We start from the raw sequence: 24397 nt of genomic DNA on the forward strand, positions 1-24397 counted from the left end.
TTATCGATTCATTGCTTTCTATGAAGGGTTTTTCGTCGATTAATTGAATAATTCAAACTTTGCCGGACGCTTTTCGAAACGTTGAAGGGCAGTTACCTACTGTTACAGAATCCCATCTTAGTATTTAAGACATGCAACAAAGTTTGAAACACAAGTGTCTAATCGCTTGATAAAATGGCGGTTAGCATAGATTTAAATAATATGCACGGTACTAGTGAATCTCTGTAAAGTACAATTGAACAAGAAATAAGGAAAATGCGAATGTTAAAAGTGAACTCCAACTGATATATGTAAAAAATCGCAATACGCAAGGGGAAAGGAAAATGACGGGTATAGGAATTTAAAACTGCCAGCTCTTTTTTTTTTTACAGCTCGAAGGAATGTCACTTGGTTGGGAGGTTTGAGTAAAGCCGGCACCTTCATCGAATGACCACACATAGATGCACGGACGCTATAAATTCCTGGAATCGACATGAACTCCATCGCCATGTCGAACACGCGCTGAAAAACCGGCAACCAGGCTGTGCCACGTCTTTGGTGGACTGGGAATGGCACGACGATCAACGACTGGGTTGCTACGACATCTCTTGAACTGCTAGGCGTTCCAAACCTACCGCTTCGGCCCGCGTGAGTGCAAAGAGGAGAAGCGCCCGGTTCGGCATCGCTCGGGACGAGGAAAAGCAGTAGACAGTCGCTCTCCCACAGCCGCCCCGTCACTGCTCGTGCGCCGCCATTCGAGAACGATTTCAAAATTTTCGAGATGCTCCCGTCAAACACTCGATACGATTATTCGAGCATGTTTATTCGATTAAGTCAATTAAATCAATTTAAGTCAGACCAGCAACCAGCACCAGGCTACGAAGCACCCGGACTCCACCAGCTACAGCCCTTGCCAAAATGTGATCGTGAATCTGCGGCACATATGCTAATGGAAATAACGAGCCTTCGTTTGAATATTCGCGTATCCCATGCACTGGGGGTACAATGTGAGCTAAGCTTGGTGTCCTGTTTGCGTTGATTGACAATAATTGACGATGATGATGGTGGTAAATGACCAATTCTTCGGAGTTTAGCCGAACACGAGAGTGGCGAGTTCATGTTAAACGTCGCGTTGCGCGCTCCACTGCTGTTTGTGTGCGCAGTCCACAGAACAAACAGGGAGGCATGTTTGGTTCAGGCGTTGTTGCGCGTCATTTTTCATAATATATCAGGGAGTTGAGCATTATCATTTTCTCGCATGAAACATCGCATCGCGGTAGAAACGCTCAGGTTTATTTGAATTATCGGTCTGTGCGTAATTGAATATTTTATTCCATAATTATAGGTATACATTGTATGCATACATTCGTAGTATGTAGCACATTGCGCTGCGCATGAAAAAGGCTCCTGTTCCGCGCGACGCTTCTTTCGAACGTGGGTGTCCTCGACGCTGAGTGCCCGGCTTGGAGCCATTTTGACTATCACAAACTGGCGAATGCCATTTGTGATGTTCAGAATGTTTTGCAATGGTGTCCGAGTTGCAAGAGAGGTTTTAGAAACGACATGTTCCATTTGTTCTTGCTCCGGCGACGGAGAATGCCATACCTTGCTGCTCAAGGGTGAATGGGGGGGAAAGTTGACAGCAGGCTCGCCTCTGTGTCGTGCAACTTCTATATGTTTCGACTTTGTCATGAAGGTCATCGGTGTATCCTTGAAGCGTTATCAAACAGCAAATCACCGGTGGCTCGAACTTACGCCACTCGGTAATTGTTTTATGCGCCGTCTGGGGTGAATATTCAATGCTCGAAGGTTGAATTGTAGAACGATATGATATATAGCTCGTAAGGGCGTCCTGGGTCTCCTGCCACGAGGTACGACAAATTCAATGAAGAAGCGTTAAATCAAGGGCAGTGTTCCATGCAGTAGCATTCCCTGCTGTGTGGGCGAGTCAGGGTCGCTTAGAAAAATGAGGCCCGTCGTTTTCAATCGAAGCCGCGAGTGCGCGACTTCTGTGGGAGTTGTATTGGATTGTATTGGATTGGATTCATGGTGCAGAGCGTTCATTAAGAAAAGCGGTCGGTTGCTTTGGTGGACCGCGCGAATTCGTGAGGCAAATTTGAGTATGTTGGTGTTCACCGAACGGTCGAATCGCAATAAGAATAATAGTGTCGCTGTGCTCATTCTATCGCGCCTTTTTGGATATAGGGTAGCCAGACCAGACGCATAGTGCGAGACGTAGAGTAGCCTGCGACTGCAACCTGTTCGAAACTCCCTGGAGGAGTATGACGTCAGGTTTGACTGGCTGCGCAGCGATTTATTGAGTTAGTCGGCCTCCTTTTATGTGGGTAGCTTTAACAAGGGTGCCCATGAGCAGGCACTAGGGCGTCGCTGGCATTCACCGTGCGTTTACCCTGGGGACGTATTCTGAAACGTTCGCCGCGGCGAAGTTTCGCACTGGCCACGCCTCCGCCGTTGCGGCGCGCTCTGAATGGCTGCTTTGACAAAACCGGAAATTCAGGTGGCGCAAGTGAATTTCCGGTTTTGTCAAAGCAGCCATTCAGCGCGCGCCGCAACGGCGGAGGCGTGGCCAGTGCGAAACTTCGCCGCGGCGAACGTTTCAGAATACGTCCCCTGACCACGCCACTCGTTTCATTGAAGCTCCAACAGGTGGCGCTGCACGCATCTGCGGTGCCCTTGGGCTCAGCGACGCAGTGGTAAAGCAAACATGTCCGCAATAGACATCAGTAAGAGGCGACTGGAGGATTAGTGGAAGAAAAGTAGGGAAACGAGAAAAGACGGAGACGTACAAAAGCACAGTTCGCAATAGGGGATCAGAAAATTTGGGCGTGGTAGTTCATAGTGTTTTTTTTGTGTGTGTGTCTTTTTTCATTGTTTAACCTGGGTAGAATATTAGGCAGTATAGTAGCAAGAGCTTGGTGGCGCAACCCACCGCCCCATTCCAAAGGGGACGCTCATAACATACATCCATCCATCCATCCGTGCTTGGTGGCGCAACTCACTACCCCGTTCCAAAGGGGACGCTCATAACATCCATCCATGCATCCATCCATTCATCCACAGCGGCGGCGCCGGCCGTGTAGGCAACGAAAAAGAAAAAGTGCAATGCTATCGCGTTCCGCTCTTAAAGGCAGAAGCTTAAGTTGTTCACAAGTTTTCCTAATGAGTTCCCTGCAGTTCTATTGACATATGTTTAGCAGATCCACGACCATATTGTGGCAATCGCTTGAGCTGGTGGGGTTCGGCTGCTTTGTACCCTTGCACGGGATGAGGGTCTGGCCTTTTTAATGCCTAAGCATTATAGGTGAGTATCTCAGCACCGTCACCTGAAAAGTGAAATACTTTCTATCGGCAAAAAATTTGGCTAGATATACCTTCGTCTGATTGTGGTTTTCTAGCAGGTATTGAAAGTTTTGAGGGTAGGGCTTGTTCACGTTCATGCACTACGGTCTTTTAAGAGGGCTGGCGAGACGCCACTGGCGTGGAAAAAATCGTCAAAAAATGTTTATATTCAAGTGCATGATACAAATGAATGTCGATAGCCATGGATAGTAATCAGGAGCATTGTAACAATAAAAAAAACAAATTGTCAAACAAACAAACAAATCACACCAGAACCGCCGTAGCGCATGCTTGTGTGTTTTCTTAAATCGCTGTCATAAACTTATCGTTTGGACTTCTGGGTTATGACATTTGGTGGTGGACGACTTCTGCAAATAATGACGAGCAGGTGCAGCAGGTGCGATTTGTTCTTTTTTTTCTCGTCTGCCTATCTGGGCAGATATCATATCTCTGGGACAAAACACAACAAACGCCAGGGCATCGTGCGTACGTCACACGCGGCTCGGCTCTGATTGGCCGCATTCGTCCACGACGTCACCAAGCGCGAGGCAGCGCCGGATCGCGATCCAGCAGTACTCGTCGAGGTCGTCGAGCTGCGTGCGCCCGTCTTCCCGTCGATGACACGTGACCCTTTCCTTGACGACTCCCGCGAGTCGCATGAAATCGTGCAAGCCTTCGAAGGACCTGACATCGTCTCGGAGAGCGGCCGCTGCCTCGTCCTCGCCGATGGACTGGACTTCGGCAAGTTCCGCCAGCAGAGCACGGTGCCGCAAGACCCGCTCCAGCGCCGTCGCAATGGCCCTGTCGATAGCGCGCCAAGCGTCGTGACGGTTTTATATCTAGTCGAAGTCGCCAAATGCAAGAAATTTCACAACACTAGCAGGGATACCATTAGTTATATCATGGTCGACCCGATTAAGCCACAAGGGCAGTTATCGCTGTAGCTCCTCTATATATACCATAACGAAATGCTGCCCTAACAGCAAGTCAAAACAATTAAATAGAAAAAAGCATATGTCGCTCATTCAGAGAGTAGATTGAGTCGGTGTGTTTCATAAATAGCCGAATACATCACTTCCTGAAGCACTTGCTGCCCTTACCTCCACTGCCTTCGGCCGATTCGAGTATGAGGTCGCGACCTCGTTAGGTCTCAGTTTCAAAAAGTTGTCGCCACTTGTTTCAAAGCAGCTGCTCCGCCGCATAAAAGGTAATGCTATAAGTGACAGTGGACGGGTAAATTAGTAGTCAAAATAAAAACGGCTGGCTGTTTTTGTACATTTAAATGGCAGGGTTAGACGGCCGGTCTTGAAGAAATCCAAATTTTTGAAAGCAATATGATCATGCATTATTTTTTCCCACACGAAGTCTTGCGAATATTTCCATCAAAGTGCTGGAGGTTCGAACATCCAATTATTGCCACTTACTTGTCAGCATTAGCGCCTGCGAGGAATCTCGAAGCACTGGACACCAGGCGGGAGTTTCTTCTCGCCGTGTCCCAGATGACAAATGACTCCTTGTTCATGTAGCCAGGAAATTCGACTCTCATGAGGCTGTAGTTCCGAGATATGCCGTCGGACAAGCGACTCACGAACGCCTCCAAGTGCCATCCCTTTTGCACCGAAACGGAAAACCTTCGTATGTTTTCGCTGTGCTTGACGACATCAGCCATGCGCTCGGAGTCCTCCTTAGGCACGCAAGTCGCGCTGACGCACAGCTCTGCTAAGCTGCTGTTCCTCGACAAGGACTCTACCACTGCCGTCCAATCTAGGTCACTTTCATTCGCCGGGTAGGCGACAGACGCCGAGATCAGTCGCAATATTTTCAGCGTGGTGGTGGTTCCAACATAGTCTGCCAGAGCAGACGACAGGTCCTCCCTGTACGTGCCAGGATCAACAGTCACGGTCAGCGATGTCACGTGGTTCTGCGAACACAGCTGGTGTAGGAGCCTGCCAAGCGGCGGAGCATCGGTTCCGTGATCAGCCTGGCAGGCGACGACGGTGCGGAAGCAATGGTACCTGAGGAAACGCAAATCGTGCCGATAGCAGGAAGCCCCCAACTCTGGTCCAAAAACGACCTTCTCCTCTGCACCACTTTCTCGTAGGGCCTCACAGACTTGCTGCAAGGCGATGGCGTCCGTGGCGACCCCGTCTATGGTGACGTGCTTTAGATTCTGCTTCGTCGAGAGCGCTCTAAAGAACAGAGCCCACTTCAGTGGCTTCCAGATGTTGAAGGGAAGTGTAAGTTCTTCGAGCGTCTCATTCCCCGTGAGAGATGTCAACCAGCCATCCCAAGTGACAGTACTCCTGTGTTGGTGAATATTGTAGGGGTCAGGACGGCCGGCCGAAATGTGAACACTGCGCAGCGTCCTATTTCTTGCAAAAATGTTGGCGACGCTTTCCACACATTGCCGTGACACGAACGCTGTCCTGAAGTCTAGTCTGGTGACGGTCCGGTTTTTCTCGAGTCCTCGTAGTATCAGCTGCATAGAAGTGCTGTAAACGTAGCCCCTTCCCACAAAGTTTAGCGTCGTCAAGGCAGTGGAACTCTTCAGGTACTCAGCGAAAGTAGCGGAAATTTCTTCCTGGGCGTATGTCACGACATTAAAGTTCAACGATAGCTCCTTTAGGGTTGAGCACGCCATAATCGCAGTCAAGAGCGCCTTTGCAGCCCTTAGGCTCATATTTAAATTAGGAATATGGAGAGACTCGAGCGACCTCGTCAACAGGAGAGACGTCAGCGCGTCCAGAAAAGACCGCCGGCACTCCGCATCACTGGTGCACTCGAAGTACTTCAAGTTTGGCACGGTCGGGACGACCGCGCAGAAGTTACTGTAGGGGCCGAGACCCCCGCTGAACGAATCCCGCAACTTGAGCGTCTCGACGGACTGGTTCCCACGAAGGGCGTCGCACAGGAGCTCGTCGTACAAGGTGAGCCTGCCCATCGTGACGTCCACATGCGTCACGCAGTGATGCTTCTTGACGAGGCAGTGCAGCAGCGTGGCGACCCGGTGCAGTGTGTCCAGCGAGTGGTCCCTCATGTACGGGCAGTCGATGCTCGCCACGGTCAGCCCGCTGCGAGTACGCGGGCTTTCTCTCAGTTCGAGCTTGGCCTGTGAGAGCACTTCATTCCACGCTGTGAGGTGTCCAACGATGTGACACGCTCGGTCCTCAGTCGCAGTGCAAGGTGACGCGTGGTCAATAGCTTCGCCCGAGAAGAAGCCCCTTATTCCTTCGATGTCTGCCAAGCCGACGTCGAACAGCTTCAACGAATCGGCCTGACCAATCCTCACTGGGAACTTTCTTGGCGCTTCACCGCTTGCCATTGGACCTAGAGGGAGAGATGTGTAGCTCTTAGAAAAGAGATCATGCTGAAATGTACTGATCCATGAAATTGAAGGTATATGAACTGTTTATATTTGTGTAGTGAAGCCCCCAGGCTCGAGATGGCATATGCGAAGGCTTACTCGCTCCGCATGCAAATGGGGGATACGCCCATGTGCGACTCTTGTTGAACTACAGAAACGAATGAACACATCCTATTTCTCTGTCCCTAGTACGGCGTCAAGCGTGAATATCTCCCGACAGCATTGAATCGGCTAGATTCCCGACCCTTTTCAGAAATTAACATCCTTCATGGCCGTACGCATCGATGGCTATTCTCTCTCTCTCATAGAGGAAGAATAGCGTAAAGGTTTCCGTGCTGCTGGTAAAACGGTCTGAAGATGAGCCATTAGACGAGTAACACACAATTCTACACACTAGCCGCACATTAAACTGCTTCTTCCAAAGCGTTTCCAAAGTGTTTCCATGGTCGCGTAAAACGGCAGCGAATCTGTACTACGGAGACGAATGGCTTCCGTTACATTATTTCGCATTTGTTAACTATATAGGATCGTCTCATGATATTATTGTCATGATTAACTTTACTTACAGTTTGAAAGTGTCACTGAATGTTGGGAGGACCGCTCGAAATCAATCAATTAACTTGTCATAAGGGAGAACGTTACAGGGCAAGTGCTCGCAACTGACGTGTATAAATTCTTTCATGACGTGAGATCTTTGTCTATATTTCTTTCAAATCTTAAGCGTTTAAAATATCGTTTGTGGCAGATAGCGCAAAGCAGCTTACAATCTTCGATAGCTCACCCGGGAAGGCGTACGGTTAATAAACGTAAGGCTACACCGTAAATTTGTCCTATTTCTTATGACCTCTTCGAATGGTTGTTTTCGCGCGCTCTAAATCACTGCTGAAACGCTGATCCCGTTCGCGCGGTCACTAATAGTAGCTCCAGCAACATACTTATGCTCTTTCTCGATTGTCCGACGCCGTACCAGCATCAACACAGCAAGTAGGGCCAGTTGGTAGTTTGGGATCCCAATAGGGCCGCTTTCATTACGTGCGTTGGATACCTCCAAATTTTCGTTTTCGTGTCTTGTCGGGCAGCCTTGTACTATGAGAACTGCCGGACAACATTGTGAACCCCGTACATCCTTGCATCCTCACTCATGTATGTGTGTTGTTGGACCGGCACAGCACTTCTTCGACAGCAACGCGTCCTTACGATTAGTTTACATGTATTAATGAAATGTTAACAAATCGCCGTTTCGCCATCCGTCATCTGAACAAGAAATGGCGGTTACAAATTCCAATGCGCGCAATACAATTCGAACAGCATTGCTGTCGCAGCAGCGCACAAATCTTTCGGGTCACTTTCTGATCACGTGACCCAACCCGTTTCCGTGGTTGCGCAAGGCGGAACGTCACGCCTGTTCACAGCGGCGACGATGCATTTTGCACGTACGCCGCCATCGTCGCGATGTTTCTCATCTAAAACACAGCCGATGGACGTGGTGGCCGCGTTCCTGGAAGTTGCCCTTAGCTTTCGCTTCCTTCCATTTCACTGTTCCCGAAAAGCAGCTAGCAGCTTGGTTGACACAGGATATCGCCTATTATTTATTTATTTATTTATTTATTTATTTATTTATTTATTTATTTATTTATTTTACATATAGTGCAGCCCAATATAGGTCTATGGCAGGAGTTTGAACATTGTACATTGCTATACATTACACATTAAAACACACGTAAACACAAGATGGATGATCAAAATGAAGCGTTTTCCATGTTAACGAAGTGCTTACCAGTGGTAGCTATGAAATCTTTTAGTGACAGTGAACGAATGTTACCGGGTAGAGAATACCGAAGATCTATTGCACGCGGAAAATAACTTTACATGAATATGTTAGTACGGGCATAAATAGGTGTTATGTTCAACGCGTAGCAGCTACGGGTACAACTTGCCTTAGTAAATGTGATGTACTTACATTCAGAAAGACCAGAGGTGAAGTTAATAATTGCATATAAAAGCTTTAAGGCTTTCAATGTGGTAACGTAAAAGTAATGGCTCAATGTTTAAAGATTGTTGAGCCGGTGTTGGTGCGGCTGTAACTTTGCCATATGGAACGGATAGATTTTCGTTGAACGTTATTGAGCGAGCTTATTTCACATTGTTGGTACGCTGACCAAACGACAGATGCATATTCGAGAACAGGGCCAATTAGCGTTTTATATAATAGCAGTTTAGTATAGCGGGGGGTCTTAGCTAAAGTGCGGTGCCACTAACCTAGTTATGTTAGGGTTTTCCCGTTAACATGCTCAATATGTTTAGAACATGAAATATGTGCGGTTTGAATGACACCTAAGTATTTATTCTGAATCACTTTATTGAGTTGGGTGCCACCCAGATAACAGTGGCCTCAGAAATCGGCCCACTCGCATTCGCGGGGATCACCGCGACCAACCGAAAATGCCATCGGCTTTGTCATCACATCGCGCCAGGATGCGTCGCGATCACATACCCGCTAAGGTCCTTTATCCAGGGACCTTCAACCCCGCTAGTTGCTTGAATTCGTTCGAGCGAACGCGTTTCCCAATTCAGCTAAACCCTCGTCATTCGAACTTGTTCAGCGGTACGAGCTTTTCGCGAACACACATGCGCCTGGCACTCACCAGAGACGCGGGTCGATGTTCCTCGCTTACTCTTGTCCTTGTGAATTCTTGTCTTTGTTCTTTAGAGAAATTGCGACGCTGTTGTTCTTGGTGACGTTCAGGATTCAAAACCAAGGCCCTGTAGATCACTTCTTCTTCGTCGACCTTAGCACGAGAATCAGTAAGCGTACCTCTTCTTTTCTCTTTCTGCATCAATCTTGTTAAAAGGAATAAATCATCAGAGTTAAAGATACAAAAAGTTCGTGCAACTAGCTTAAAAAACGCGGCCGTGTCGTGGGTTCCATCACGGAGCTAAAACATCTTTTTTTCTGTAACTACGATTATGTATTTTTGATGAAACCGCGTCGGTTTCTATTGGCATAGCCTCGCGCATTATGATGCTGACTACAGCGACGACGACGAGAATGCTAATAATTGCGATGATAGTGGTGCTGGTAGTGTTGATGATAATAATGATGAAGAAGACTCGGTTTGCGGGAGCAGTAAAGAGGCAGAATAACGTTCGAGAGCTGGAAGCTAGATGTAGTATAGTGTCGCCCCCTGTCAGATCTATGTGTCATCGCACATGTATGTTTTGTGGTTGTTTAGCAAGATGGCGCACCCCCCTTCTGTCATGTGACGAACATTGGACCAATCGGGAGGTGTCATCTGGCGTGTGAAGCCTTTTTAAGAAAAAACGGCCGCGGCTCGGCCGAGTCTTCGTTCCGGTTTTCATCGGGAGCAGTTCGCTCCGAGTCTCCTTCACTGCGCCGGCGCTAGCCGCGCGTTCGCTGGTCGGGGCCCCCCGCTTGCCTGCCGCTGCCGACACAACACTAGCCATATGCGGGCAGGCACCAGTGATAAAATAAGATTCAATCTAAAACTCATTAACATGAAAATAGGCTCAGTTCACAAATCGAGATGTCAAGAAATGCAGTAATAATGGGTAATTGAGAAATGAGACAAACTCAATCCTAATTATTGAGTACACAATAAAAGAACAAAACGTAAAAGACCATTCTACGAACAAAGCCGAAGCACTAACAAATTGAACTAAACTAAGTAGCGACAACAGTAGAAAAAATGCTGTAAAAATAAATAAGGAGACCCTAAAACGATGTTGATGATTGTGGACAAAGGTACTGAGTGCTTAGGGTAAGTCCTTTTGATAAGTAAGGGACGCATTCAAGCAGTCCGCGTAGAGCGTGTAATTTATGAAAATTTTAAAACACGTGAGTCGCTACACGAAATTTCCCGCCCTCGCCCAATTGACGTCATTTTGACGAACTATCCGATTGGCTACATAGGTGGCGTCGCCGATTATTTTCACAACTTGGTAAGGAACAAATATTATTCGTAATAGTTGAAATGTTGGTAACGTTTTTGTATCAAAATGTCCCAGAAAGGAAACAATACCACAATTTGTCACTGCACTCAAGCACTTCCGGAACACAGCAAGTGTCGTCTGATTGTGCTGCAACGTTCTCCGTATTGACGTGAATTGCACGCTCAATGCTGATCACGAGCTTTCTTTTCGGGACCACGTTTCTTTTCTGGACATGTTGTGGGCTACAAATCTAGCTACTGGCGACATGTCAAGCTGCGACATGGTGTCTCTCTGCGACACAACATGCGAGCAGAGTGGCCTCAGCGCATTCGCCTCTCGTTACCCGATCGGCGCCAACATCTACGTGTTTGCGGCCGTCACTTCACGCCGGAGGATTACTACCACGTAGACACTATTATAGATTTCAGGCGAGTCCAGTTACGGCTAAACGCCTGCAGACTAGGCGTTTTACTTGATGAGTGCTGCATGGTGCACCTACCTGGTGGCGATGAGCTCAATCGCATAAACTCTGAGCGAATATTGCATTCATCAAGAGTACTGTACATCGCTGCTGGTGCAAATTTTCGGCAGCGGCTCTATCGTGTCGCTGTAGAAATCGTAAACCAGCAGCAAAGCAAGATACCCTTGGTTACTGCAATATTAGCGTTGAGATGCTTGACTGTTTTGAAACAGATGTTCGACACCAATGACACCAAAGCGACATTCAAGATGTCTCCACATGGGACTACTTCATTGGGCCTCCACGCTATCCAACAACCTGGCTTTCATATCGATGGCACAACTTTAACCCCCCGATTGGCGAACACTAATGCTCACACCTTCCTGCAGGCGTTCTTCTCGGCTTGCAAACAACGAAAGGGTGCCAAGAAGACAGCCGCTTTAGCGAATGCCACGTGTACTAGATAAATGTGGCTAATGCTAAAGGCGCCTGCATGTTCCTTCGCTGCTGCAGATAATAGACAAGAAACGTTTCCTGATAACAAAGTTTCTTAAGAATTTCGCAGTATATGTTAAAAGTTCGTTAGATTAACAAAGTAATTATTCAAAAGCGCCGACGTAGCGATATTCACTTGGAAGGTCGTATATAATGTATATAATGTCATGAGCAACCACAACTATTGGCGTTGGCACCAGTGCAAGCGGTCGGCAGTATACACCACTCAGAGCGAATTGCAAATGCAGGAAAATGATGATGCCTCGAAGACACGTATAAAGTAACGCAAATATATGCTTGACCCTACTGCACATTTCATTGCTGTTGCTTGTGCACAGCTATTCCGCACTCAATTTTGTTGGCAATTATGTAACAATATACGCAGAAATAGGTATACTGTAAATTAGAAAGCGATGTAGGAGGGATTCATTGTTTACAAAGCGAGGTGTGCCAACAGGGACGCAAATGGAGCGAGTCCGACAAGAACAACGGCTTCTGTATTGTAAAGGTGATTCTACTTGCAAGTTTGCTTTTGCGTGCCATGAACACGCGGGTGGTACACTTCTTCACTACGCAACATTTCAGCATAACTGCATGTGATCAGAGCGCCCTAACACCCCAGTTTAATAGCTTCAAGTATCTGATCATGAAATGATTTGAGTAAAGGAACCAGCGTGGCTTGATAGTTCTTGATGTTACGATGTTCTTCTTGATATCTGTACCGTATTCTTGATAACCTGAGATGGATTTACTTTACTCTAAGATACGGATTTCCAAGGAACAAATCAAGCTTTGCTCGAAAAAGAAAAAGAATTGCTGTCGAGTTTTAGCTCTGGCAAGTCGGTGGGATAGGGAGGAATTCAAATTCTCGTCATGAGGCAATGTCAGGTGCTAGCACACAAGCGTGAAAAGCCTATGCTAGCTGTCTAGGCTTTGCAAAAGCATTTAAAATTGCCGTAATTGCTTGTTGGTGTTTTAATCGAATGTAGCAATGGCCTGATTAATAAAGAATCGAAAATAACCCGCTACACATTGCACAGAGACAGGAACGCATGGGTGCAACGATCAACGGTTTATCTTTTATTGAGATGTTCCTATTATTGAGCTGCAGTAGCCGCAATGTTTTATTTCTGATCTGTTTTTATCGTAAATAAGCCAAAGCCCATGCCAGTGGCGTCTGACAAAACTTCGCATTCAAAACACCACGAAATAAGTGGGCGCGAAGCAGCACAAGGGGCGTGTACAGTGATAACTTTCATTAATACAAATGGACTCAACTCGTTTGTAAGCTCAACTGAAGCTTTAGGTGACTTCGCAGTTGCCTCGCTTTCAAGAGCACGTGCCCTGTTATTCCTAACGAGTATTTAGTTAAACTTTCTGAACTTGATTACGTCAGGCGCAATCTTCTTTATTCCAACCAGAGCAGTATCAAGCGTGGTCCGTGCGAAACAATTGTGGCTCCATCTGCGGCAGCGACGAGAAAGTGGCCGCAATGATTGAAGGCAAAAAAAGTCTGCGAGGAAGCTTCACGGGACAATATTAAAGCCTAGTAAAAAGAGTAGTAACCTAGTAAAAATCCTAGTAAAAGCTAGTAAAACTCAGACGAAAAGCTCCACACCTCGTGATGGAAGCGTTCTCTCCCCCAACCCTTGTCTTTTCTGGAGGTGGAGAGGGGATACAGAGCGCAAGGGCGCGCGTTTGAATGTCCGTTTCTCTCGCCCACCACTGCATTTGGTTCATACGAATTGTTTCACGTAAAAAAACAACCTAAAATCAAGTCACTGTTGCTAGCGAATTTTCGAATTAGGTCGTCAATTTTTACTAGACATCGTTGAGATTCGCAAATCCTCAGGAAATGAAAGCACGAAGTCTACAACTGTGCAACTCAGCAATGAAAAATAAGATCACAATTCTGTTAATTGCAGTTTATACTGCTTCTAAAGGGAACGAAAGTGATGTATTAAAAATGGCTGTTATATGCACCACTAATACGTCAGTGGCGATTTTACAACATCCTTGTAGACAGTAACAAATTAAGTGTGATATAAAAATTGCATAACATTCTTCCCTTTTGGATGTTCTAACGGGTGCAATTTACAGAACTGCGAAACTTGTTCTGGTAGAGAGTTAGAGAGTTGTAGTCTTCATGCTTCTTTTCTTTCAAACTTACCGATCTCCACACCAACAGTCAATAGAACTTAGCTTTCTATCACAAATGCACACAGTTTAGTTAAAATAGGCCTTGGGTTTATCTCAGCAAGTATTTCTGCGTTTTGCAAGTATTTGAATAGGCGGAGTCGGAATTACGCCCGAGCTAAATAGTGGTTAATGACTGCTTGCGTTTGATGTAGACACTTCATATCGTGCCACGTGAACGGAGTCTCTGGCCACTGAAGTGCAATCGAAAAGCAGAGTTGCATTCGACAGTGAGACATGGTTGGATTACGCGAGTGTGAAGGAAAATTCTCCAGGCCAAGTGTCTTTTTCTTCTTGCTTTTTGCTTGCTTTTTTCGCAACTTTACGTCGACTGAGTAATGTGAGTAACCTGGATTCACTTCGGCAAGAGCGCATTCACAGACTGAGGCTTCATTAAAATAAGTTATTGGGGCTAATGTGCCAAGACAACGATTTGATTCTGAGGCTCGCCATACCGAGGAATAATTTGGACCTAGAGGGGGGTTCTTCAGCGTACACCTAAATGTAAATACACGTGTGTTTCCCCATTTCTTCCCTATCTAAATGCGGCCTTTGCGGCCGGGATTCAATCCCGAGACCTCTTGTACAGCAGTCCAACACGACAGCCATTAGGCCACCACGGGGGTATAGACTGCTACTCTACGAATCTATCCAGCTACACCAATGCCCGAAAAGTGCTCTTGAAGGCAGTTAACATAATTTACAATGCGTCAAACAATGGGAGCACTTAAACCTCACAGAAGCATACGACTCGCGGCCTCAACCAATAATGCTAACTATTAAGCGTCATTACCGCTGTGTCTCTGCAGGTATAACTGGATTCTATCGCTGCGTATCTACAATCTCGGTGGTGTACGTTCGTGTTTTTTCAATGCGTCACTGTCTCTGCGTCGTCAATAGGCAACGGTGATGCTAAGGGCGCCGAAAAAACGCACACCGAGTAGAGCAGCGACGTGCTTGTAAAGGCCGAGCGGTCACATGTTAAAAAGCCAGACCGCTTCGTTATTTCGAAATCGATGTCACGCATATAGGCCGATATTGATTTCACGAACTCTGGCAGCCTTGCTGCAGGTCCTCGTCCCAAACGCTGGAACGCGTCCAGCGTCACCGCGCACTCCAGGAGCAGGTTTCACGGCTTTCATCGGTCAGTGGAGCCGAGACAGCCGCCATGATTCGAGACACTGTCAGGAGCTTTCGAGACATGGACGCCTTCATGCGAATTTCCTGCTTCGTCAAACGCGACGTCGTCTGCAATTCTCACGAGGATTCCCATCTGCAACTGGATGGCCTGCCTGAGGATTACTGGTTCCTGGTGAGGCGATACCTGATGCTCGAGTACAAAAAGGAAACCGTTACTCAACCGTCCACCCCGTGAGACGCTGCTGGGCTGACCATCTACCACCCTGGAATAAAACCGATAAGCCGATAGCGACCACACTTTCGTTTCTTGCCATACGGTCATACAATTTAGAGTGTTTGTCATTGTTTTTCTAAAACCGGTGGCGGTCATCTAGATCTACCATTACGGAATGGTTCTAGTAATATGCACGAAAGACTCGTAAATACTGCCGGTAGAATTATTTGGAGTTTGGAAGGCTATTTGGAATGCCGACATAAACTGTCGTCGTACCGAAAGTCGTTATAGACTTTGTCGACCTCTTCACGTGGCAGTGGCCTATTAGAAAGACTATACTGATCCCCTTCCGTCCCTTTTCACTTTTTTTCACGATTTTATTTTTGTCACCGCTCATCTTTCGTTCTTTACTTCCCCTTCTCTTCCCTTAGTGCAAGTTAACAAACCGGATGTTTTACCTCGCGTTAACCTGCCGGCCTTTCTCTCATTTGCGTCTCCCTGTCTCTCTTCTCTTTGCTGCTACTAAACCTATATTTGTCTTTCGGATTATATTTCATCTCGTAAATGGACGAAACTTATCGAACATTCTTTCTAAAAATGTTTTCTTCCATTGTTTTCTAGAAAGCTTCACTAGCTCAAACTTTCTACTGGAAATACGCGACGCACTAGAATCAAGCGGTAGATACGCATACTTTTCCCCAAGCCACCTATCTTACGGCCTTTTAGCGGTTTCTGCAATATTTGGAGAAAGATGAAAATTGACATCCGCCTTTACCACGAAGCTCACAGGAAACCAAACAGTTTTCCTTGAAGTTTCGTTCCCTTTTCTGAAACTTTCTTCACTTTATGTGCTTTCGCGGAATCGAGTTGTCGTATTCCGTGTTTTGAAGCTTCGGGTTGTCCATTATTTCTAACTCCCCTCGCAATCTGCAAGACTACTGCTTTGCTGAGATGGTAGAGCGACCAACGCGGAAAGGCGTTGGTTGCGGTTACGTTCTCGAGACCAGGGCAAATTTTCATCTTTCTAACCACTATCCCCCATCCCCAGTGTAGGGTAGCAAACCGGAGACTCATATCTGGTTAACCTCCCTGCCTTTCCTCTTCATTCTCTCTCTCTCGCTCTTTCCTTCAACCCTTAGGTTTCTTTCGGAGAAAGTCTCGTGGATGTTTCAATTTTTTTGAGTAGTTTTGCGCTACAGTCATTCCTGTGCCAATTTTTCCCCTTGATGAAACATCCAGCTCTGTGCGGGTTTCCGCAGGACGGACTTGCCATTTGGCGGCGTTTGATATCGAAAAGCTTCACAATCTAAGTGTATCCAGAGTTCGCTTCATTCAGACGCACTCGACCGGTAAAATTGTCATTTACAATCTGTTCTGAGTTTCGTCATGAGCCGATGCATTGGTTTGTTACAATGAAAACCACATAAATAGAGCGGGATGACTTACGAAAAACAAGGAGTGGTCTATACATTCTTGTTCCTGAGTTGTATTATTCGATAAGGATTTGACGCTGGCCATGTCGGCTCCATTGGAGCAAGTTGGGAATGGCAGGCTGTGGAGCATTATCGTTGCTTCGTGAGCCACTACAATGTACAGGCTCGAGCCAAGGTTGGGCTGACGTATGAACTGCGTGCTGCTCCTCGGCCGAACGCTTATGATTTGCTCTGCCTGTTTCCATGCCTTCGCTGATGAGCTCCTTAATTATTTCTTATAGTGTAATTTCTAATATCCCAGACGGTTTGAATTTCTTTGCTGGGGGCCTGCTCAATTTTTTTTTTTTGCAACAGTGGTATTCATCATCTCCCTGCAGATCTTTCTGTCTTTTCAGAATATCCCATATGGGTTATCGGCGCACAAACATTATTTTTTCATCGGGTAGCTAAGATCACCTCAGCCTCCCGACAGGTAAGTGCACAGACAGCCCGTCACGCTCATTCTTGCGGCCTGCGAGTTGAGAACTTCGTAAGAGCGTTGAACCTTCTAGGAGGCGCTGACACAACCCGGGCTTTCTCAGTGTCTCTAAGCCCGGCTGGAAAAGACCGAAAGAGTGCCAAGCCGGGACAGCCGCATTAGTGAGCTATTCGCTTACTGAAAATATGTGGCCAATGCTAAGAGCGCACTTAAGTCCTTTCGCTGATGCTAACAGCAAATTAAAAGGCTTACGCTGCTAAGGAAGCTTATCAAAAGTGTTGTATTCTGTCATAAAAGTTTGCTATGTTCATAAAATATTTGTTCGAAAACAGCGCAATAGTTATATTCACTTTGACGGCTGCGTAATGTGGCGTGGGCGAGCCGATGTATTTAAAGGCGGCTCCATCGACATTACCAGTTCTTTGTTGGTCAATGCATGAAATGAACTGAGTGCACGAAACCGCGAAAGTTGCATAAAAATGATCCCTCAATAGAAAAGTAAGAATGTCTTGGCTTACCAGATCACACGCATGAAGTATAATATGCGTTTTAATATGGTATACTTTTCACCGTTCATTTATTGTTCTCATCCATTCCTCAGTACCAATTATGGATTGGCCTAATGTTCCTGTATATGAACAATGAATGATACACTCTGATTGCTCGACGTAGTAGGGACTCGATGTATGCAAATGCACGGGTGCAAACAAGGAAGTATCTAGAACGAGGACAACAAAGAACGGCGTTTGTGATTGTGCACCTCGTTATTCTTACAATCCCGCCTCTACGCACCACGAATGCACGTATGTCAGATCTCCTCATTGCACGACATTTCAGCACGAACGCGTGCCACCAGCTTGCTCGAATAAACCAGCTGCTTCATTCAGGGCTCCAAGACGTGATTTTGGAAATACGTTTGGTCAAACGAAGCAGCATGGCTGTATTTTGATGCTTGATAATCCGCTACAATAGTAGTATGGTAGAAAAAGTTAATTTAGGGATAGATGCAATTTATAACAATTCTCTTTATACTAAGTATTTCCACCTGTTCTGAGAACCACAGGGCATTTCAGAATTTTCCGCACCTTTTGTTATTATTGTTTGGCTCGTATGATCGAGCACTGCTTGCAGAAAATTGTGTCTAAGCAATGGGAAAACAAATAGTCGACGAAACACAGCGCACTGCCCTCATCAGCATCTAGGCGAAGCCAATTTTTGAGGGGTAAGAGCGGCAACAATCCTCAACAAAAAGTACCCACAGAGGTAGAATTGCCCCCCTGAAAATGTCAGATTTGTCTCTGGGATTTGTTTTTGTTTGTTGAAGGGGTCAACGAGAGAAAGAACATCTCGTGGCGAAAGCGGGGAACGGCGTCTGAGATTTTTTTTTTTACTTCTTCGCTGCCCTCGACGAAGTCCTAGCACGGTATCTATCACAGTGTGCGGGAATTTAGAAAGCCAAGATGCCGCCGCGTCGGACGATAGCTGTCGAAAGTGAAGAGAGAAAAATGCCAGCACGCCGGACGCCGCATTTTTATTCAGGCAAATGAGAGTACCGCAGTGCATAATTACAATTACGCTCCGGCCATGACAAGATGACTGCCGGGGCTCGCGAGGTAAGTCTCGCACGGAGGATTAAAATAAATTTCCATGCCAACACCTCCCAGTGCGCGATTCGCGTCATGTGAGCCAAGAGCCGAGACACCTCGACAAATGTTCGGGATTTGTGCCGTAAGAACGCGGAGGTGCGGCTGCGGAGTCTGCGCACGAATACAACGAGCGTCTCGTATACGTTGCAGGACGGCCGCCGGAACTATTATGGGGCACATCGTAATCGTACGTGGAAGACGATATTATTAAAATACGAATTAAGCGAGGAATAGGCACGAAGAAATTGCACCTCCATTGCACCGTGGGAAAGTGGATGTATACAGCGAAGCCATTGCCGAGGTTACACAAGCGCCACCATTACAAAGCGTCGCACCATCGAGATCAATGTAGCGTCAGCGAGCTCGTTTGCACCCTTTCAGATTCTGCTTTGCCGCCGCGGTACTGGCTGCGCCTGTTTACGGCGTCCATCAGGATGTTTAGAAAAATTCGCAGTTCCGCCGAAAAAGCTAAGCACCGTTTGCGATAGGAAATATGTTTTTATACCTGTACGAGAGCGATCTGCGATGTTTGCAGAGTGCGCGTAGTGCCGGTAGCTTTGTATGCGCTGTGCGTTTGACGTTTCGTATGCGTTAAAGCGACCCATGCCCGGAAGTGAATTGGCTCGCGGCTGCAGCCGCGATTCCTATCTCCAGCCCTTTCAGAGACCCTTTCCGCTGTCATCGAGCGACGTGTGTTTATCTTTACCTGTACGCACGTGACGTCGTGCTGGTTAATTTAGTTTAAACACGTTGACGGGCTAGTTGGTTTGAATCCGCGACGGAATGGGTAACTGGGATGGAACAAGAACGTCGAACGAAGGAGACACGCAAAGACAACGCTGCCTCTCTGTGTCCATTTCTTTCTACACCCTGGTTCAGTCACACTTACATATTCTTTAATTGGTAATTTAGTTAGTAAGCGAATGTTTAGATGTTTATAAGGCCAATAAAACTACTATGCTCACTTGGTACAGCTGTCTAATAATTTGCTATCACAATCGGTGCGCCGCATTTCGGGCACACTTGCGAGTTTTCTTTCTTCAATGCCGGCCAGATAAGGCCGATTTTACCGTTCACCACCCTCTCCTATCTTCTCTTCCCTTCTCTCCCCAGCTGGCAAGCGTTCGCGCCTTCTTTACGGTCGTGGAGGAGAGTACCATCTGGCGAGGCTCCTCCCAACGGAAGCCGGAGGTAGACTGAGAGACGCGTCATAATCCGATACCTGACAGATGCACGGACGGAGCGTCTAACACTTCTCACGGAGAACAGCAGCGGTGCGCGCTCAGACGCCCGCGTTACGCAAGCAGGCGTAGCTAAATTATTCGTATCTTCTGGGTAGCGTCGCATCGCGGCCACTCACTGAACTAAGGCGCACCAACGGCTCTCACTGGGGTGGGGGATATTTCACTGGCATCGAAAATATTGGGGGCGAGCTCCACCACTGGAAAAGCTGACGCCACCATCGCCGTGACGTGGGATAAAGGATCACATGGACACAGCGGACGCATCGGCTGCTTCGGAAGCGCCAAAGGGTGGTGAAAACGAAAGCTTAAAGTCCCACCTGCGCAGTGGTTCTGTTTGTTTAAGTGGTGAGGCTTTACCGCCTTGGCTGCCTGCATGACGACATCTGAAAGCACTATATATACAATAGGCAGGGGCTACCTTCGTAGTTGTGCAACAACGTAGGCTACTGTTTGGTGCCGAAGTGCCGGGCGTACGCAACGGAGCCCGGTGTCAGCCTTATTCACGTGTAGCCACAGGGCTAGGAGCTGCATGAAGCTTGGCTGCCGAAACTTAGAACCGGCAGACAGCCATCGGCAACTACTCAAGTATGCAGCGAAGCACGGACGCGAGGAAGATTTCTGCTACGGCGCCCGGACTGCGCGATGTTCGTTGAGTAGCAGAAAACGTGCACTGAGACGCTCACCCGCGCCCGCTGCCCAGCTAATGTCATGATGCTTTATTAGGTCTATGAAATTGGTAATATTGGATTCGGGCAAGTTCACTGGAATGGAAAGGGAGCGGTAAGAAGCGCATAAAAAGCATGGCATATGGTCATGTTTGTGTTATGAATTAAACCACTGGATTATGAAAAAGAAGCAGTGGGAAATCGCACGCTGAGAAGACCGATAAACAAACAGTGCGACGCAACTTGAGAAATAACATTGAAATGACCAAGAATTTAGAAGACAATGAAAGATTGAATCGTCGCGACGGCACATCACAGTGGTCGTACTCGTCGAAGTCTCTATAGCGAAATTGTGTTTGAACAGTTATGACAGCGTCCACGCAACAATGGTTGCTAGTGTGCTGTCAAATGCTCATACGCCGCGGCCTAAAGCTCGCGGCACGGTGCAAAAACGCGCTCACAGCGGAAGCAAAACATTGTGCACGGACATGCATGCAGACGCGCAGTCGGTCGCTGCGAACCCGTGTGATCGCTGCATTGAGGCTTCACTTTGTTATTCCCCATTTGGTTATACAGACAGCCCACTATAGGAACATACTTCACATAGCTTACTCTCAGCGTTTGCCTATCTTTCATGCAAGAAGCCGTTTCGGGAGACCCCATCACGGCGACCGTGCGCAGTGGCGTTCATTGTACGTATTCGGTAAAGAGATAGCGTCTGTAAAGGCTTCTGTGCTTTCAACTTGCCCAAGACTTACTATATCGACAGTCGAAAAGTTCCTTCCTTTTAAGAGTACCTACATAAATGTTCAGGAGGGCTGCCGCGGGGTGTTTTACTGAGCACCGCAAGCGAAACCTATGAGGAGCGCGTCGCGTGATCCCTCATTATACGCAAGGGAGGCGCTTCCGACAGGTGGCGACTCCGTAACTCATCGCGTTGGTCCGGCCGAGGCAGCCGCCATGATTCGAGACTGTGTCAGAGCTTTCGAGACATGGAGGCCTTCATGCAAATGGCCGGCATCGTCAAACACCGCGTGCACTGCCATTCTCGCGAGGATTCCCGGCTGCAAAGGGACAGGCTGAACGAGTATTGCTGGTACGTCCTCAGGCAATACTTGATGCTCGAATACATCAAGGGAACCCTTGTAAGAGGACGCGATGGCGACCAATAATGCATTCCGTTCTCCTCGCATTTATTTCATCAAAAAGGCAAACGCGGCCACTGGGGCGGTGGCCTGATCGACCGACGTCACATGCTTCTAAAACGACACTGCACATGTCGAGCTTTCGTGTGGGGTATCTTACTTTTATCTTATTTCTGTGTCTTGCCGCATCTTTCTTTTCTCTTTTGTTTAAGCCGGCATCAAGGCGCCGGCTGAGAACGCCGAGCATAGAGTGCACGCTTTGCAGCCTCGGTGGGTACGACACCCTTACTGAGCCGTCCCACCAGTGAAACGCCAACAGCGTCTCACGAGGTGGACGCTGTTGGCAACCCTGCAATACCACTACCACTCCGTCACTGAGCTGCTTATGCCTGAGGTGTTTGCTTCATCCCAGGTGTGAATGCAACTTGGAGTTTTTTTTCTTCTAAAACCGGTGTCGGTTACTGATAACTACCCCTACGGAAAGGTTCGAGTAATATGGACTGAAAAACTTCTGATTCATAGCCTTATTATACCAATAGTTACGGTTATGATGATGATTATTCGCATGTATCCATGAAATTTGGCTAAAACTCTTACTAAAAAGCATTCTTCGCTAGTTTGCTAGACACTTCTCTCTCTCTAATATTTGTACTGGTGCTTCGCAATGTGGTTAGGCTCAAATGGGAAGTACCGATACTTTTCCCTTCGTTTCAGTTTCAGTTTATTCGTCATTCAAAAAAACAATGAGTAAACAACAAATAGTATGCAGACGAGGGTGTCAAATTCAATGACTGCAACGGGACCCTCCCGGCAGTAAGCCACCCATCTTACGTACTTTCAACAGGTGCTGCAACATTCCAAAAAAGGTAAAAAAAAGGTAAAATTGACATCCACCATTACTGTAACACGAAGCGGAAGACGAAATGCAAACGATTTTCTTGCAGTTGCGTCCTCTTTGATGAATATTCCTTTACTTTGCACGTTTTCCCCGAATTGAGTTGTCGTATTCGGTGTCTCGGAGTTCCAGGTTGCCCATCAATGCGGCCTCTCCCTGCAATTTGCAAGACTCCTGATTGCTGAAATGGTAGAGCGACCGATTCAGAAAATCGTTGGTTGATGGTTCCCTCCTCTGACGAAGGCAAACTTGGCTTCAACATTGAAGGCCTCTTTCCGAGAAAGCCGCTGGGGGTCTCCATATTTTATGCGAAGCATATTACGAGGGCTCAACCCAGCTCCTCAGGCGCGGCGGTGACCATGAAATCACGTGACACCGTGACGTCACGACAGAGGAGAACCGGCGCTCCAACTCCCGCCGTCGCTCGCGGCGTCGCGCCCCGCATCGGACGCGGTGCGCGTCGAGCAACGCAGCGTTCGGCGCGACAACGAAATGTGCGCCTGAGCAAGCGCCGCACGCCTGAGCCGACGCCGACGACACCGGCTTTTCTGCGACACGAGCTCCTTAATGCTGTCGCGTTAAAATAAAGGCTAGTATGCTTCGCATCCTGGGCTTAACCTTAGCTAAGCCACAGCCATTTTTTTTTAATAGATTTGCTGTGAAGTCCATGTAGTGGCACTTTTATTTTTCTTTGACGAAACTTTCACATCTTTGTGGGTTTCCTCAGAACTGACTGGCCATAGGCGGCGTTCGATATCAAAAGGTTTCCCGTTCTCAATATTTATTGAAATCGCTTCATTCAGACGCTGTCGACAGGTAAAACTGGCATTCACAATGTGTTCTCACTTTCGCCATAAGGAGATGCGTTGCCACGTTACACCGAAAACCACATAATTGGCGAAAGACGATTTAGGAAAAAAAAATTTGTCTATACATCCCTTGACCTAGCGTTGTAATTTTGGAGAAGGATTTCACGCTGATAGTGACCACTGGTGCAACGCGAAAACGGCAAAATGTGAGGCGTCGTGGTTGCTTCGGGAACCATCACGATGTCAAGACTCGAGCTAATTAACGTTGGGCTCACATATAAACTACGTGCTGCTCTTCGGTCCAGCGCTCGTAACGTTCTCTGCTGGTTTCCATCCCGTCGCTGACGAACTCCTCATCTACTGTTTCTATAGCCTAATATGTCATATTCTCACCGGTTTCAGTGTTTCTGTTGGGCACCTTCTCAATTATTTTTTCTAGAAGGTTGACCGTCATCTCGCTGCAGATTTTCATGGCATTTTCAAATATTTTATATGGATCTTCATGGCAGTTACCGAAGGGATGCCAAGCAGGGATAGCCGCATAAGCGAGTGCTACGTTGACTAGATAAGCATGTGTACATGTAATGTCGTACTTAGGTGTCTTTGCTGTTGCAGACAATAAATTAAAAGGCATGTGCTGAGAACAAAAATTTCTCATTATTTGTGTAGTCACTCTCAAAAGTTTGTTATGGTAGTAGAACATGCATTCAAAAAGAAAGGGAACCACCATATTCACTTTGAAGGATGTGTAACGTGGCTTGTGGGAGCCAGTCCATTATTTCTTGGCTTCATTGGCGGTGTAGCAGCCTGTACGATGAATGATAAATAGAGAGGTTGTATCAAAATGGAAAATAATGATAACTATATTTCAAAGACAACATGTCGGCTTGCTAGATCACGTAAATAAAATATATGTTTTAAAA

The 24397-nt window shown here is 47.1% G+C and overlaps 2 protein-coding genes across 3 annotated transcripts in view; both read right to left on the bottom strand.

Moving 5' to 3' along the window:
• LOC139048938 (protein NLRC3-like) overlaps positions 1-24397 on the bottom strand; it is a 462676-nt gene that overhangs the window by 353881 nt on the left and 84398 nt on the right. The window lies entirely within an intron of this gene.
• LOC139048930 (uncharacterized) overlaps positions 3475-24397 on the bottom strand; it is a 76573-nt gene continuing 55650 nt past the window's right edge. Inside the window, exons 1-3 of one of the 2 annotated variants that reach the window (XM_070523909.1) lie at positions 9349-9544; positions 4764-6666; positions 3475-4140 (exon numbers count right to left, since the gene is read on the bottom strand). In XM_070523909.1, coding sequence (XP_070380010.1) covers positions 3831-4140; positions 4764-6661 — 2208 coding nt within the window. In that variant the 5' untranslated portion in view covers positions 6662-6666; positions 9349-9544 and the 3' untranslated portion in view covers positions 3475-3830. Of the gene's footprint in view, positions 4141-4763; positions 6667-9348; positions 9545-24397 lie in introns of those variants that run through there. The other variant, XM_070523910.1, reaches the window with a different exon arrangement.

This window comes from Dermacentor albipictus, chromosome 8, assembly GCF_038994185.2.
Source record: "Dermacentor albipictus isolate Rhodes 1998 colony chromosome 8, USDA_Dalb.pri_finalv2, whole genome shotgun sequence".
Classification (NCBI taxonomy): Eukaryota; Metazoa; Arthropoda; class Arachnida; order Ixodida; family Ixodidae; genus Dermacentor; species Dermacentor albipictus.